General features: G+C 46.7%; 1 protein-coding gene across 1 annotated transcript in view; it reads right to left on the bottom strand.

Annotated features, from left to right (window-relative positions):
• Nucleotides 1-3029: 3029 nt before the first annotated feature.
• The window catches only part of Gldn (gliomedin), a 49093-nt gene continuing 37935 nt past the window's right edge, over nt 3030-14187 (bottom strand). Inside the window, exons 5-10 of the mRNA XM_055622289.1 lie at nt 10620-10766; nt 9297-9416; nt 8036-8119; nt 7760-7885; nt 6632-6782; nt 3030-3510 (exon numbers count right to left, since the gene is read on the bottom strand). Coding sequence (XP_055478264.1) covers nt 3030-3510; nt 6632-6782; nt 7760-7885; nt 8036-8119; nt 9297-9416; nt 10620-10766 — 1109 coding nt within the window. The remainder of the gene's footprint in view (nt 3511-6631; nt 6783-7759; nt 7886-8035; nt 8120-9296; nt 9417-10619; nt 10767-14187) is intronic.

Genomic DNA, 14187 nt, shown 5'->3' with positions numbered 1-14187 from the left:
GTGTGTGTGTGTGTGTGTGTGTGTGTGTGTGTGTGTGTGTGTGTGTGAACCAAGAGGTAAAAATTGCAATACACATATGTCTACATGTGATTATATTCTGGATAATTTTATTTTACTAATTACAACTCTTATTTGCTGGTCATTAAAAATCTGTGGTTACAGATGGGAAAGTGTGTGATAAACAAGGCCACCGCACTGATAAAAACCGAAGAACTCCATCCCTCACCTTTCCTTCAAGTAGCTCAACGGCAGACAGGAGAAGCCCAAGAGTACTCTATCTGCCTGGAAGATGATGGCTGGCGTTTCAAGAACTGTGCTTTCTCATTGACATTTCACCTTTGATTCTGAGGGTAAAAAGACTTCAAAGGAACCTGAGACCAGAGCCAACCTGAAATGTGCAGCCTGGGTGCTTCCTCTGTCCCATCACCTCAGGTGCAGCGAGGCTCAGCCACCTCGGCAACATCCGTTGGAAAGAAATGCTCTGGTGTGTTGGGTCTGGCCTAGATTTGAAGCTGGAAGGTATGGTTTCTAGTGGGCCAGAATCTACTTTAGAGTTGGGAAGAATTCGAGAATCATTTGGTCTCATACAGAGATCTGCAAAGTTCTTTTAGAACAACTCTGGCTATAAGTGACAGTGGGGATGATTAAAACAATATCTTCAAAATGCAAGACTGTGTACCCTATTTTAGCAGTGAGTATGAACGCTTGTGTGTGTGTTGAGTGATATAGAATGGAGTACTATTCACAAGAAAAAAAAAACTTAATTCTTTTCCTTCTGTAAAGACAAACTCATAAAACAGCAGTCACCCTTACTTGTTCTAATCCTACTATACCATGACAACACAAGGAAACAGCCATGAAGAGAAACAAAAGTCTTAGCATGAGCTTCTCTCGTAGCGAATGTGTGAATGCCTACCCACAATTAGGAGGGCCAAAGAGCCACTGTGTGTGGTCCTGGCACTCAGGTGACTGAAACAGGAAGATCACTTAGTCCTAGGAGTTAAAGATCAGTCTGCACAAACACAGACTTTCTTTCAGGAAAGGAAGGAAGGTAGGAAGAAAGAAAGAAAGAAAAAGAAAGAAAGAAAGGCTAAGATATTTGATAGTTCAAATATCAAAACTGTGAGCTTATTGAATAACTAATCTATTTTGCTTATATGTACAATTAGTACTGTATCTATTCTCAGCAATACTACTAAGTAATAGTAAATGAAATTATATACTTATATCCAGGCCCACTGTATTCAGAAAGAGTACCATATATTTGAATACTTCAAAAGAACAATACCATTCATTAGACACACTGATAAAACATTAGAGCTCTTCATTGCAACAAATGAATCTGACAGAATATTTTTAAGAGCTTCGATGACTGACAGACACAACCAATCTAATCGAGACGTGAGAAGCTTTGGAACCCATTACCTTGAGAACTCAACAAGTGAGCACTGACAGCTGCCTGGATGGTACCTCTACTAAAAAGATTAAACCAGGTCACAGGGCCACTGGGAATGGGTTTGGGCCCAGAGAAAATATTTAAGAACACACACTGGAACAAATTGCTGGTCAGTCTCTTCTGGACAGTTTCTGTAGTTTCTCTTCCTGTCTTCAGTGGCCGATGCAATTCCCAGTTACCCTTTGAAGCCCCATGACCCTGCCAGGAACTCGGTGCAAGGCAGAAGGAGTTGGCAGAAAACGTGCTACTTAAGGTCTCATAGGAGCCAATTAAACTAGATTGTTTTCTTACTATCCAAGAGGACCATATCCAATCTTGAGGATCATTTGGGGGTGAACACTTCCCAGATGGGAGGTTCCCTTACTTCATTTGATACTGCTCTTAGCTTTCCCCTCTGCCAAAATCCAATCTCATAAAATGCCACTTCTCAGTCTGAACAAAGCCAGACAGGACCCAGGGAAGAAGCCTTAGGTTAAAGGTCAGCTTCTTTCTTTCTTTCTTTCTTTCTTTCTTTCTTTCTTTCTTTCTTTCTTTCTTTCTTTCTTTCTTTCTGTAAAGGACTAGGTAGTGATGCTGACGGGTTTGCAGAGCTGCTCTGCCTCACTGCTGTCATGGTCAGCAGTATGATTCTTAGGTGCAGGAATGCGATGTGACATGCAGGAGTGGGACATACGTTGGCAGTGGCCTCTGAGACCATTGCCTTCCCTTGTTCTAGAGAAGAACTGCAAATGGGGCCCCTCTTCTGAAAAGCCATCATGTCTCCTTGGCTTTCGCCAGATTATCGCCCGCTTGGTGTCTGATACTCTGGTAACAGTCCCATAGCCTTGGCAGAGGTGGCCACGGCTGAGGATTCTGTTTGTGATCCCCAGCAGCAAACAGACAGGATCAGAAATTGACAGGCATCTAGAAGGGCCCAATGCAGTTTCATTTTGAGACCTGAGCCTGCAGCTATTCATGTTTTGTTTTGTTTTTTTTTTTTTTTCTTAACTAACCTTAGATTTGTGCTTAGGAGCTGAAAACAATCGCCATTCTGTGGTAGCAGGTGCACATTCAGAGAAAAATAACAAATTATATATAATATTATGCCTTATAAGCCTTAAGAGCCAGTGTGCCTTCCCTCAGTATCAAATAAACATAAGTCATTACTGATAATTCACCCCTCAAGCTGCAGATAAACTTGTTTACATGTATAGAAAAAACCACCCCCCCCAAAAAAAAAAAAAACAGAAAGCAATCTAATATATAATCAGCCAAGAGTCACATAATTTCATGCAGACAGCAGAAGTGTTATCAATCATACTTGGATGTCTTATATTACCAATGGGGAAACTAAGGCCAAGGAGGAGAGCTAACTTGGTGAATTTGAGGAGGCATCACCAGATCTCATCCATTTCTGCTTCCAATCTGTAGCTATTTAAGCAACCTGGTTTAAAGGGGACTTGCGGTTTGCACAAGTGCCTCGGGCATGGGGTTATGCTCCAAGGACCTGGGTATCCTTTACGGATGAGCTTTCTGTTGGACTTGAACAAGCCCTAGAAGACACGTGGAGTATAACGAAGGAATAGACGGCAGCCTACCGGCTGCTTGATGCTGCCGACAAAAACCGGACAGGATAGAGCATCAGATGGCCATCTTCCCACGAATACAGGTGCTGATCTCTCATGTTGTATGACAACATGGCAAGAACAGACTGCGACATTCTGAGAGCGAAGTTTGCATTGATCTGTTTTCCTCCCAACAAATCAAAGGCAAACGTGACCCTCGTATCTTTGGTGTCCGTGACGTACAGGATTCCTTGAGCTATGAAGGCGTTGCCAGCCTTGGATTTAGGGTATGTGGTGTTGATGTGCTGCAACACAGAGAATGTGCTCTCATCCAGCTGTGCTACAAGGATGCTTGAGCCATCCGCACTTGAAGCATAGATAATCCAGAGGCCCTTCTCGTCCACTGCTATGTTGAAGTAAGTCTTGGAATTTGCAAAGAGGTATTTTCGATCAAAATACAAAGCATTTTCAAGCTTCAGAGTTTGAGGTGTCTCTTTGCCAAATTCAAATCTGAAACATGTTTAAAAAAAAGAGAGAGTGAGTTGGAGTGGAGTTGCCTTGTCTGCAGACACGGTGGTTTGTTACACTCTCATTATGCTGAGTTAGCAAGGGTGGACCAGGCCTAGTGTTCTCTGTTGCCAAAAAGCGCCAGGAAACTTCTTTTCTGCTCACCTTCGCTGATGTTCTGAGCAGCAAGGATGTGAAGGCCAGTGACTAGCCTGTGCTAGCAGAAGCAAAGGGAGACAGGGAGACAGTAGTGTGGCATTAAGGATCATCCTCAGATTAGCAATGTAGCTGAGGACAGCCTTGAACACCTAACCCTCCTGTCTCTACCTGCCAAGTTTCTATACTGCTTGAGATCAAAACCAGAACTTTAGACACTCTTCCAACTGAGATACATCTGTAGGCCCTAAAATTAGGTTTTAAAACTCCCAAGTTTGATGGTTATTCCTTTATTCCATCCTGAATTGTTTGCTCGTTTGTTTGTTTAGTTTTGGTTTTTCGAGACAGGGTTTTCCTGTGTAGCCTTGGCTGTCCTGAACTCACTTTGTAGACCAGGATGTCCTCGAGCTCATAGAGATCCCCTGCCTCTGCCTCCCTGAGTGCTGAGATTAAATGTGTGTACCACCATACCTGATGATGGCTGACTCATCTCAGGGCTTTGCAGTGACAAGGAGGTTTTTACTCCAGAATGCATCACAGGCCTGGGGCTTTAGAAAGGTGTAGAATACTTGCCTAGTGTAGGGCCCTGGGGGAGTGCCAGGATTAAAGGCATTCACCACTAAGCCCGGCCTCCATACTGAATTTTTAAGGAAAAAAAAAAAAAAAGACAATTTAAATTAAGGAAAAGTCTCACCAGGTGAGAAGAGATGTAGCAAAGGCTATGAAGAGAATTTTCTTGTTGGATAAGAGGCTTATAAATACAATCACTCATGGAATCCCATGTCCCTTAGCTTCTGGGATCTGATTTCCTAGACCCCAAACTGAAATAGTATCAAAAAGTGAATTATGAGTCAACTGCTACCTAAATCTGGAATTTAGGAATGGTAGGCTAAACCACCAGATGGCGCTATTGAGCGCAAGAGGCCTGTCTCACTGTGATGGGCATTTAGGAAGCAAGAGAAAAAGCAGACTAGAAAACCTGAATTAAGCTGAAAAGGAGCCTAAAGAAAGTGGGGGTGAGGAGTTGTCCCACAGGAGCTGCACACTTCGACACATCCTGCCCCTCCTTCTTCTCTAGGCTTGTGGCTTCACAGAGATCTAGGCTTGGGAGGATGCCTTCCCTGCCCAGTCAGCACAGCTCAGGTAGAGGAACTTTAATTCAGAACGTGGCCGATCTGGCAAGAGATCATATCTAAAGACTTTCTAGGTCTGTGTGATCTGGCTGGAATGAAGACACACTGGGCAGTGTTGGCACAGGCCTTTAATCCCAGGAGACAGGCAAGCAGATCTCTGAGTTCAAGGCTTCAGGTAAAGAAATGCTTAGGTCCAGCCGTGGTGGTACACACTTTTAATACCAAATAATGAAGGTAAAGTTAGTTTATAGAAGGAAGCACCCATGTTTGAAAATGATGTCTAATTGAGTGGCAGAAAAAAAAGAAACATTTGACAGAATAGGGGGGAGAGAAAGGGGAACTACTTAAGGGAGAGAGGAAGCAGTTTTACAGAGAAGCTGAAGAGAGAATGAACCAGAGGATGAGAAGGAGCCGGAAGATTAGAACATTCTGCCAAAGTTAGTTTGAGGTCAAGCTGAGCAATTTAGTCAGAAGCTGGGAGAAGCCAGTTTGAATAAGTCAGCTTAGCCGGGAGTTTGAGCCAGAACAGCTGAGTTAAACCACCCAGCCAGAGCTCAGAAAGAACAAGAAAGGGTGAGCTTATTCAGCAGTAAGTCTCAGAGGCTGAAAACATTCTAGACTTAGATTACACTTTATGGAGGCTAGAAGCTTCCTGCACTGGCCTAGGTTAGTCAAGTGAATAAAAGTTACTTTTACAGGCTCACCTAAGCATGGTAGTGGTGTATGTATATATATACATATACATATATGTATATATATGTATATGTATATATATATAGAGAGAGAGAGAGAAAGAGAGAGAGAGTTCATTTCTCATTTTAGGGCTTCTTCACCCCAGAACTCTCCTAACTCCTACAGCTTCGACCCCTGGTAACATGGTAGTGGGGAGCTGCATTAAACAGACATCAGGCACCAGGGCATCCAGTGCAGGGGAGTTCTTTCCTCTCCTACCAGTATCGGTAACTAGTGCCAAAATGGTGATGAGGAGACCAAGAGAAGAGATGGCGAGAAAGCGGGAAGGGAGAGTGAGGTAAGGAAAGGGCATTTTGGCTGAGTCTGTTTGCAAAAGGTGGTTACAGCTGGGCACATTGACTGCTGGAGGGTCGGGGGACAGTCATGGGTCTCTCACTTGAGTATCCAGCCATCCTGCCAACCAGTTATATGCAGTTCTGTCCTGATTACACGTGGCCTTGGGGTCTTGAGGAGGGGCTAGAGTAAACAGGAGGAGGAGAACTAGGGGGAGGGGCAGCCATTCTCTATGCTGGTGTAGACTCTCCAGCGTCGCATTAGCTGTAACCCGCCTGTGACCCTTCACCCATCGTTCTGTACGCAAGCCTAATGAATCCACTGGTTCCCCAGACTGAACTTCGGTGGAAGTGTGCCTGTTAGTCACTGGGGCTTTGGGAGAAAAGAAAGGGGTTGTTTATGTCTCCCCAGGGAGAGAGTTTTTAACAACATAACTCCATCTCAAGAAAAATAAGCAAGCCCCCATGTGAGAGTGAGCCTTTGTGCCGGAAAGCTCTGACTGCTTGCTTCCCGTCTCAAAGGATGTGGGAGTTGCAGTGGCTGTAACTCCATGTCTCCTTCTCCCTGTTTCTCATCTAGCCATGGGGCCACATCAGCAACAAATGACCCCAGGAGCCCAGGCAGAAGCCAGGGCGTGGGTCTCCCTCACTGTCCTCTGCCATTCCTTTGGAGGACAAACCCCTGATTGACCTACCTAGGCACATGAAGATGACAAAACACACCTATCCAACTGCAGGAGACAACACACGGTGGGCGCAGCATGAGACCCGAGAGGAGACCCACAGGGCACAGGGGTCAGGGCGGCTCACCTCACGATGGTGTTGGAGCCCCCTTTGTGGTAGTAGAGGGAGTTGTTGTAAACAGCATGCCCACAGCCGTGGAAATAGTGCGGGAGGTGGGTGAGGGTGAAACTGCCATTGAGAAGTGCCGGCAGGTCTTTGAACTCCTTCACCAGGATGCCTGTGGGAGGGAAGGGGGAGGCTGTTACCCATAGCAACCACACCCCTGCCCAGGAAAGGTCAGGCTGCTGAGAGAACTGTCCCCTCCCACCTACGCCAGCCTAGAGTGTTTATGAAATCAAGCAGCTCGAGCCTGCCTCAGGTACAAACAGTTGGTGCTTCCATAGCTGCTGCCTGCTGCCTCCTACCCCTTCCTACCCACCAAGACCGCCAAGACTGCTGCTCCTTTACACTATTCTTCTTTTCCGTTGAGTCCCATGCCCTCCACCCGGTAGACAGAGGTTATTACTGACTGAAATGATCAGCCACTGAAATGATCAGTTGGTGTTGATAAAGATAAAGAACGTGGCTCCTGGCTTTCTGTCAACCAGTGTGCACGGTTAGACCTTTCTGAATGAGGCCACTCCTACTGGCCACTTCAACCATACGTCCTTTGGGGACAGTATGACCAGTTCAGGCATGAGGAGGCTGAGAAATGACTCTCTGCCTTCTCCCGCCGGGCTCCACCCAACAAACACGTGGGAGATATGGCCAAAAGTACTCTCATAAGATGGCATCAAACTCAGAGAGCAGCGCACTGTGCACACGCAATTCGTCTTTTCTATCTAAGGCCATATCTTCCCAACGTACACCAGACCTTAGAGCCAGATGGCTTGTGTGGCATAATTCGTCTCATATGGCATCCACAGTTTGGACTGCTTGACAAAACCTGGTATCATGCTCTTTGTTTCTTCTGGCTATTGTGTTAAAATTGGATAGTTTACATTGCGGTGGCCATGTTCCTGGGATCTGGACTACAAAGCTCGCAACCAACACATTCAAACTACGAAAGTGTTCAGCCCATTCAGTTGTGCTTTCTAAAATACAGAGCCTGAGACTAACACTAGCGGGGACCTCAGACGTGGGTATAGAATAAGCTTGAAGGTAAGCCACAAAGACGATTTCAACAGCAAATGGGCCATCTCTGGAGGGAAGTACCTGAAAAATGTTCAGTCACCCAGATACGGTCATCACTTTTGTTAGCAGACTCTCTTATCCAAGCCCCAAAAGTCTCTCTAACTTTTAGTACTTGGGTTGGGTTTCCAATGGAAGTGATCATGGATTCTGTCAGAAGAAAAGACAGTTACTTACCGGACAGTTTTGAATTTCCAAACTTTTGTGTGTGGTTCTGGGGATTGAATCTAGGGCCTGTGCAGGCTAGTGAAGCACACCAACACTGAGGCACACCCCAGCCCAGGGTGCTGGATTTTGTACCTGTTTGTGGAGAATGATGTTCATTTACTTTCTCGTCAGCTTTCCCCACCAACGTATCATCATTCGGGATGACACACGTCTCACCTAAAAGGACAACAATCAAAGCAGATGCTGTTGTCACAGTGGGATTTTATGGCTTTATGTCTATAACCTCCACTTCCTTGAAAAGTGCCAAATATAGCCATTAGAACATTCCGCCATGGCTTTTGGCAGCTTGCTCTTTAGCGCTCCCAACCAGCGTTTCACTCTGATAGTTGGGTCCATTCCCTGGAAACAACTTCTAGAAATAACACTGAGCAAGGCAGGTGTTTGGAGAAAGTCAGGGTCTTCCTCCATGTCTGCTGCTGAAATGACAGCTCAAGGGGTGCCTCATGGTTTAAGACAAGCAAGGCATTCTGGGTAACTTCTCAAGTTCTAAATCCACTCTAGAAATATTTTCCATTATTATGATCTTTTGTTTCTAGGAAACTTCTGAACTGAGCTGGGCCAGGGAGTTCCCTGGGTGTCTGTTTTCTATCTGTAAGTTAGAAACACACATGCCAGCATTCTAAGATAGTCATGGGAATCAGAAGAAATATAGCACCATGCCTGGCACTGTTATCAGCACTTAAAACTTAGGGGTGGAGGATTACAGATATAGCTTAATGGTAGACATGGGGCTCTGAGTTCAACTCCTCCCACAACACACAGCACTGATAATGATGGAGCTGCTATAATTATTCTCTGCAGGGAATTAGCCAACTTGATTGCCCCACTATCTTCTAGATTTTCAATCTCTCAGGAATTTGGTGCTACAGTTAACAGCTTAGACCTCAAGATGCTGCCCTCAGGGGACCTAGTGACACTGTGTTTTTAAGTTGTAATAATAATCAGAAACAAACCAAATAAAACACTGCTCCAGGGGGAGGGAGGGGAAAAGGGAGGGGGGAGAAAAGGAGAAGGGAAAGGGGAGGAAGAAGGAAAGAGGGAGAGAGAGGAAGATGGGAAGGGAAAGGAAGAGGGGAAGTGAGAGGGTTGTATAGCCAACCAAAAACAGAGTATGAAGGTAGGTGCTGGGAGAGAGGTGAGGGAAGGGTTGTTAGGTTCAGTGCTGGACCAGTCCATAGTCCTCATTCCCAGAGTAGGTATTCAGATTTCCCATGAGCATACTGCAGGGAGGAATCTCTTTTAAGACAATGTCTCCCCCTTTCAAAATTTGGTCACAAAGTTTGGAAGAGGGTGTCATCAGCATAAGGAGTGGGTTCCGTGGAGGCTTGGTGACCTGGACACTGGCTGTTGAACATGTTTTGCTGCCGAGGGCCTTTGGCTCTTCTGCTTCCAGGAGGGCCTGGAGGCCCTGGGGGTCCAGGTGGGCCAGGGGGTCCTTGGTCACCTTTGGCACCTAGAGAGGAGGAGAGGGACAAACTGATGAAATTTTTTGCACAGAGATAGTTTCCCTTTAGGGAAAGAGAAGTGGGCAGCTCTGGCGCCCTGCTGTGTGCACCCCTTCCTAGAGATGATTTAGGTTAATACTGTCTTTACTAGGTTAAAGAGCTACCATAGCAGGTCCTGATGATCTGCTATGAGTAAGATCTGTGCCAAGAGTTTTATCCGTCTATCCTTCATTATTCCAAGTCCCTGTGAGAGGTGGTAGTGGGATCCTCTCAGGCAAGTTCTGCGAGGGAGCGGTGGTCAATTAAGGTCACAAGTGAATAGAGCAGGACCTCCGCCCAGTAGCTCTCAGTACAGCCAGGCGTCTGTCACTGCGGGCAGGGGGTAGGGGATGAGGTGGGGGCGGGGGATGGGGAGAATGGTGGGGAAACAAAATGGGAGATGGAGAGGGGACAGACCCAATTCTGGTTTCCTAAAAATCTCAGAGGAACCCTTTTCTTCTTCCCCTCCCTCCTCCTTCTCTTCCCCTACTTCTTCCTCACCTTCCCCCTTTCTCTCCCACCTGCCCTGCCCATTTTCCTTCTTATGCTAGGGAATTTAGCCCAGGGACTCTTGCAAGCGAGGCAAACACTTTATGACTGCGCTACGACCCCATCTCCCGTGGACCCTGACTGCCATTCAATCCCAGAGACCGTTGGAATGCCTGTGGGGACTGTCATGAAGCTCTTCTGAGTGTGGTGGACCAGCCTCATTAGACTCTGCTCTGGTCACAGTGAGACCTTGGTCTCAGCACAGAAGCAACCCGGCAGCCTCAGCCTCCCTATGCTTGGGACTACAGGCGGGAGCTACACCCTACCAACCAAGGTGAAAGAGTTAAGTTATACTCAAGCCAGATACCAGACTCACACGTGCCCACATGGAGAAACATGCACAGCTCTGGAAATACAGACCGCCATGCTGGACATGGTGGTCCGCAGCTATAGTCCCAGCACGCAGGAGGTGGAGGCAGGAGGATTGGGCAAGGCCAGTCTCTACTACTCCGTGAGTTCCAGGCTAGCCTGGGGTACAGAAGACTCTGTCTCAAGCAAGGAAGGAAAGAATTCCAGAACCTGCACAGAGCAGAGCAGTCCGGAGAAGAGAGAAGCCACCAGGGCAGCCCATGGCTTGGGCAGGGCAGCCACTGTGCCCCAGTGTCAGGAGAACCCCGGCCTACCTGTCAACAGCACGTCATTAGACACATCTCCTCTGTCTCCCTTTTCACCCTTCTGCCCTGGCGGGCCCTCATTTCCAGGCAAGCCCAGTTCTCCAGCATCTCCCTTTTCTCCCTTTTCTCCTGGGCTTCCCGTGGCTCCGGGTAACCCTGTGAGGAAAAAAAAAATGACATATTAACTTGTGTACACGATTCTGTTTTCCTCTTTCTAATGACTATACTTCTGTAAGCAGCTTTGTAAAACCACCACCACAGTCTTCACCACCCATCCACCGATGGTGCTGGACACGCATTGTGGGATGGCATTTCCAGGTGGCTCTGGACGACTCCTTCTAGGGAATGTGGCTGAGCCACTAAGTTGGAGAGTGAAGCAAGAGAGGAGGGGATGACAGTTTGAGGAGCACAACAAGTTGCTTCTGACAGCTGTTTTGTTGCAACAGCAAGACACAATCAGAAAACACGAAGAGTAAGGCCAACTGGTGATGGTTAATACTGACTGCATATCAGCCTGGCCCTTCCAGACTGGCTTTGTTGCTTGTTTTACTTGTGTCCACGGCCGCCTCTTCCCGGGACTTGTCTCGCTCACTGCCAGCAGAAGACTCTCCCAAGGCTCCATCTAACACTCCAGCCAACATGAAACAAGAATTCAGCTTCCAGGAAAATGTTCTAAGTGTTCATTTATAGCCAAAATTAAGTAACCATAATCCAAGTTACCCTAAAGTTAACTGCCTGACAACATAGACTTCAAAAATTGGGTCAGGGCAGGAAATACAATTCAGTATATTAACAAACAAGGAAAAGCATAGCTCGATGGGTGCAAAAAGGCATTTGTATGGCATTCAACATACATTCTCAATGAAATCCCCACCAAAACAGGAATAAAAAGGAATTTCCTCGTTCTGCAAGACAGAGTGTGTGAGAAACGACAGCTGACATCGTCATTTCCAGTGAAAGGCTACGTGTATTCCCCTAATATCAGGAGCAAGGCCAGAGCAGCCATGCTCACCATTCTGGTTAATTCTTCTGGGTGTAGAAAACACGATAGTCTACAGAAAAAGAAATATGAGGCTCACTGATTGAGAAGTGGGCATCAAAACCATCTTAATTTGCAGGTGGCCTGGTCATTTATGTAGAAAATTTCAAGAAATCTATTTTAAAAATTAAAAAAAAAAGGAGCAACTTGAAGTCACAAGGACACAAGCATTCCGAGTTCTGGGAGGGGAAAGTGGGCGCACAAAGACATTGTTAGAAATGGACCATACGTGCTACTCCTTATCTCAAAAAATGATTGTTCATTTTGATAAGAATTCCCTGAAGATAGCACTTAATTGTAATGCTACTCAGAGTGATGGCAGCCACCAGGGAAGAGCCGTCAGTGTGAGCCTAACATTCTCCTCAGTGTCCATAGCAAGATGGAGTGGGATCTCTGTCTTCGGCGATCACTGCCAGTTCCTGTGCCTTCTGAGGACGCCACCAAAGTACCCACACCTCTGCCCCTCTCCTGTGCTCCGTTAATCTGACTAATCCCTGATTTGTCACTCTGGGGAATGGTGAACTTTGTCCTCCAGTTTGTTTTTAATTCTCACTATACATCCAGGCTGGTCTCACACTCACAGCGATCCTCCTGCCTCCATCTGGGCTTCAGGCTGAGCCCAGGGCTTTGCACAGGCGAGATGGCTGCTCTACCATCTTAGTCACATCTCTGGCCTGCTCTCCAGTTTCACCACCATATCTGGACCACCCTACTTCAAGCCAACCATGTCGCATTCCATCATAGTTGTTCCAAAGCAGCATTTGTCAACCTGTGGGTCACAACCCCTTGGGAGTGGTTGGATGACTGTTTCACAGGGGTCACCTAAGACTGCCCGAAAGCGGAGATATTTACATTACAATTCATAACAGTAGCAAAATTACTGTTATGAAGTAGTAATGAAAATAATCTTACAGTTGGGGTCACTACAACATGAGGCTGAGTTAAAGGGTCACAGTGTGAGGAAGGTTGAGAGCCACTGTTCTAAAGGAATAAAAAAAAAAAAAATTCCAGGTTAGAAGGCACTGTAGAATTCATTTAGGTCAATTTCCCATCCAGTCCCCAAGCTTCTCTGTGCTCCCTGCTCCCTGCTATCCAGTTAGCTCTGTTTGTTTGTTGTATGTAGCCCTGGCTGTCCTGGAACTCACTCTGTAGACCAGGCTGGCCTTGAACTCACAGAGGGCTGCCTGCCTCTGCCTCCCTGAGCGCAGAATTAAACATGCGCCCCAGCATGCCTGACTCATCTCAGGGCTTTGCAGTGACAGAGAGTTTTCACTTTGGAATGCTTCACAGGTCTGGGGCTTTAGGAACGGTGTAGAGTGCCTGCCTAATGTAGGCCCTGGGTTCAATCTCCGGCATCACTGAAACACCAAATCAAGATGCAGCAAGGAAAATACTACTCGCTGGATTTCAACAAATCACAACAGAAATCTAGAGCTGGACCGACCCGATGGCACATGGAGGTTGGGAGTGTAAGGCCATCATCGGTTGCACAGAGACTCTAATACAAGCTTGGGCTGCCTGTAACCCTGTCTCAGAAAACAACAACAACAAATCCAGATGAAAAAACGTGAAATCCAGCTATCCCAGAGAGCACAGTGGAGGAGGACGGGAAGAGGGACAGGCTTCCCCCGTCAGCAGCACGCGCCCTGCTGTGGGCTTGACATCTATGGTCACAAACAATACAGTGATGCTGTTACTGAGCAGGGCCACTCTTCACACAGCACTGAGAGCCCATGGCTCTGGGTCATTCTTGACACTAGGCCTCCTGGCTGTAAAGTGACAAAAGCCCTTCTCGGGTCCCTCTGCCTGAGAAGGCAGCCCTTTGTCAGTATTTAACAAGCAGCCGGGCATATTATCTGAAGGAGACAAAAGACGGGGTGGTTGCTATAGCATTCTGCCTGCAGTGTGCCAAGCGTCACAGACACCTCCCAAAGATTTACACAACCCACATTCAGCAGCTCTCAGGGAAATGGTGTCTGCTGCTTACTCGAGGCTTCCCAGACCTTCTTTCTGCCTCAAGAGTGTGTCGGCGCCATCACCTGTCTTCCCTTCCTTTGTCTTATTCCTCCTTCACGTACCTTTCTGTTCCTTTCTCAGAAAAGCCACATGGGCAACAGGAAAATGTTCAATCCATACCGGAGCCCTGCTGGAGCCTTTGCCTGAGGGAGTATTTTGCCTCCTAGCTAGGGTGTGCACTAGGGCGTGCACGGCCACTTTTCATTTTTTGGTAAAAGACAGTGGAGGATGGTTTGTCTCTATCATGCAGTCTGTCTTTACTGTGTGCGTGCGTGTGTGTGTGTGTGTGTGTGTGTGTGTACATCTATGCATGTGTGTTTATGTATGTATGTGTGTGTGTGTGTCTGTGTTGTGTGTGTGTGTGTTTGAAGGTCACATGTCAATATCAGGTATCTTCTTCTATCACTCTTCACCCTATTGTTTTTAATTAAAAAAAAAAAAAAAAGCTGGGCGTGGCAGCACACAGCTTTAATCCCTGCACTCAGAAGGCTGGCAACTCTCAGTCTGAGGCCAGCCCAGACT

This window comes from Psammomys obesus, unplaced genomic scaffold (genome assembly GCF_907164565.1).
Source record: "Psammomys obesus unplaced genomic scaffold, mPsaObe1.curated_primary_1811, whole genome shotgun sequence".
In the NCBI taxonomy this organism is placed as follows: Eukaryota; Metazoa; Chordata; class Mammalia; order Rodentia; family Muridae; genus Psammomys; species Psammomys obesus.
This window is presented reverse-complemented; position numbering and strand designations above follow the sequence as displayed.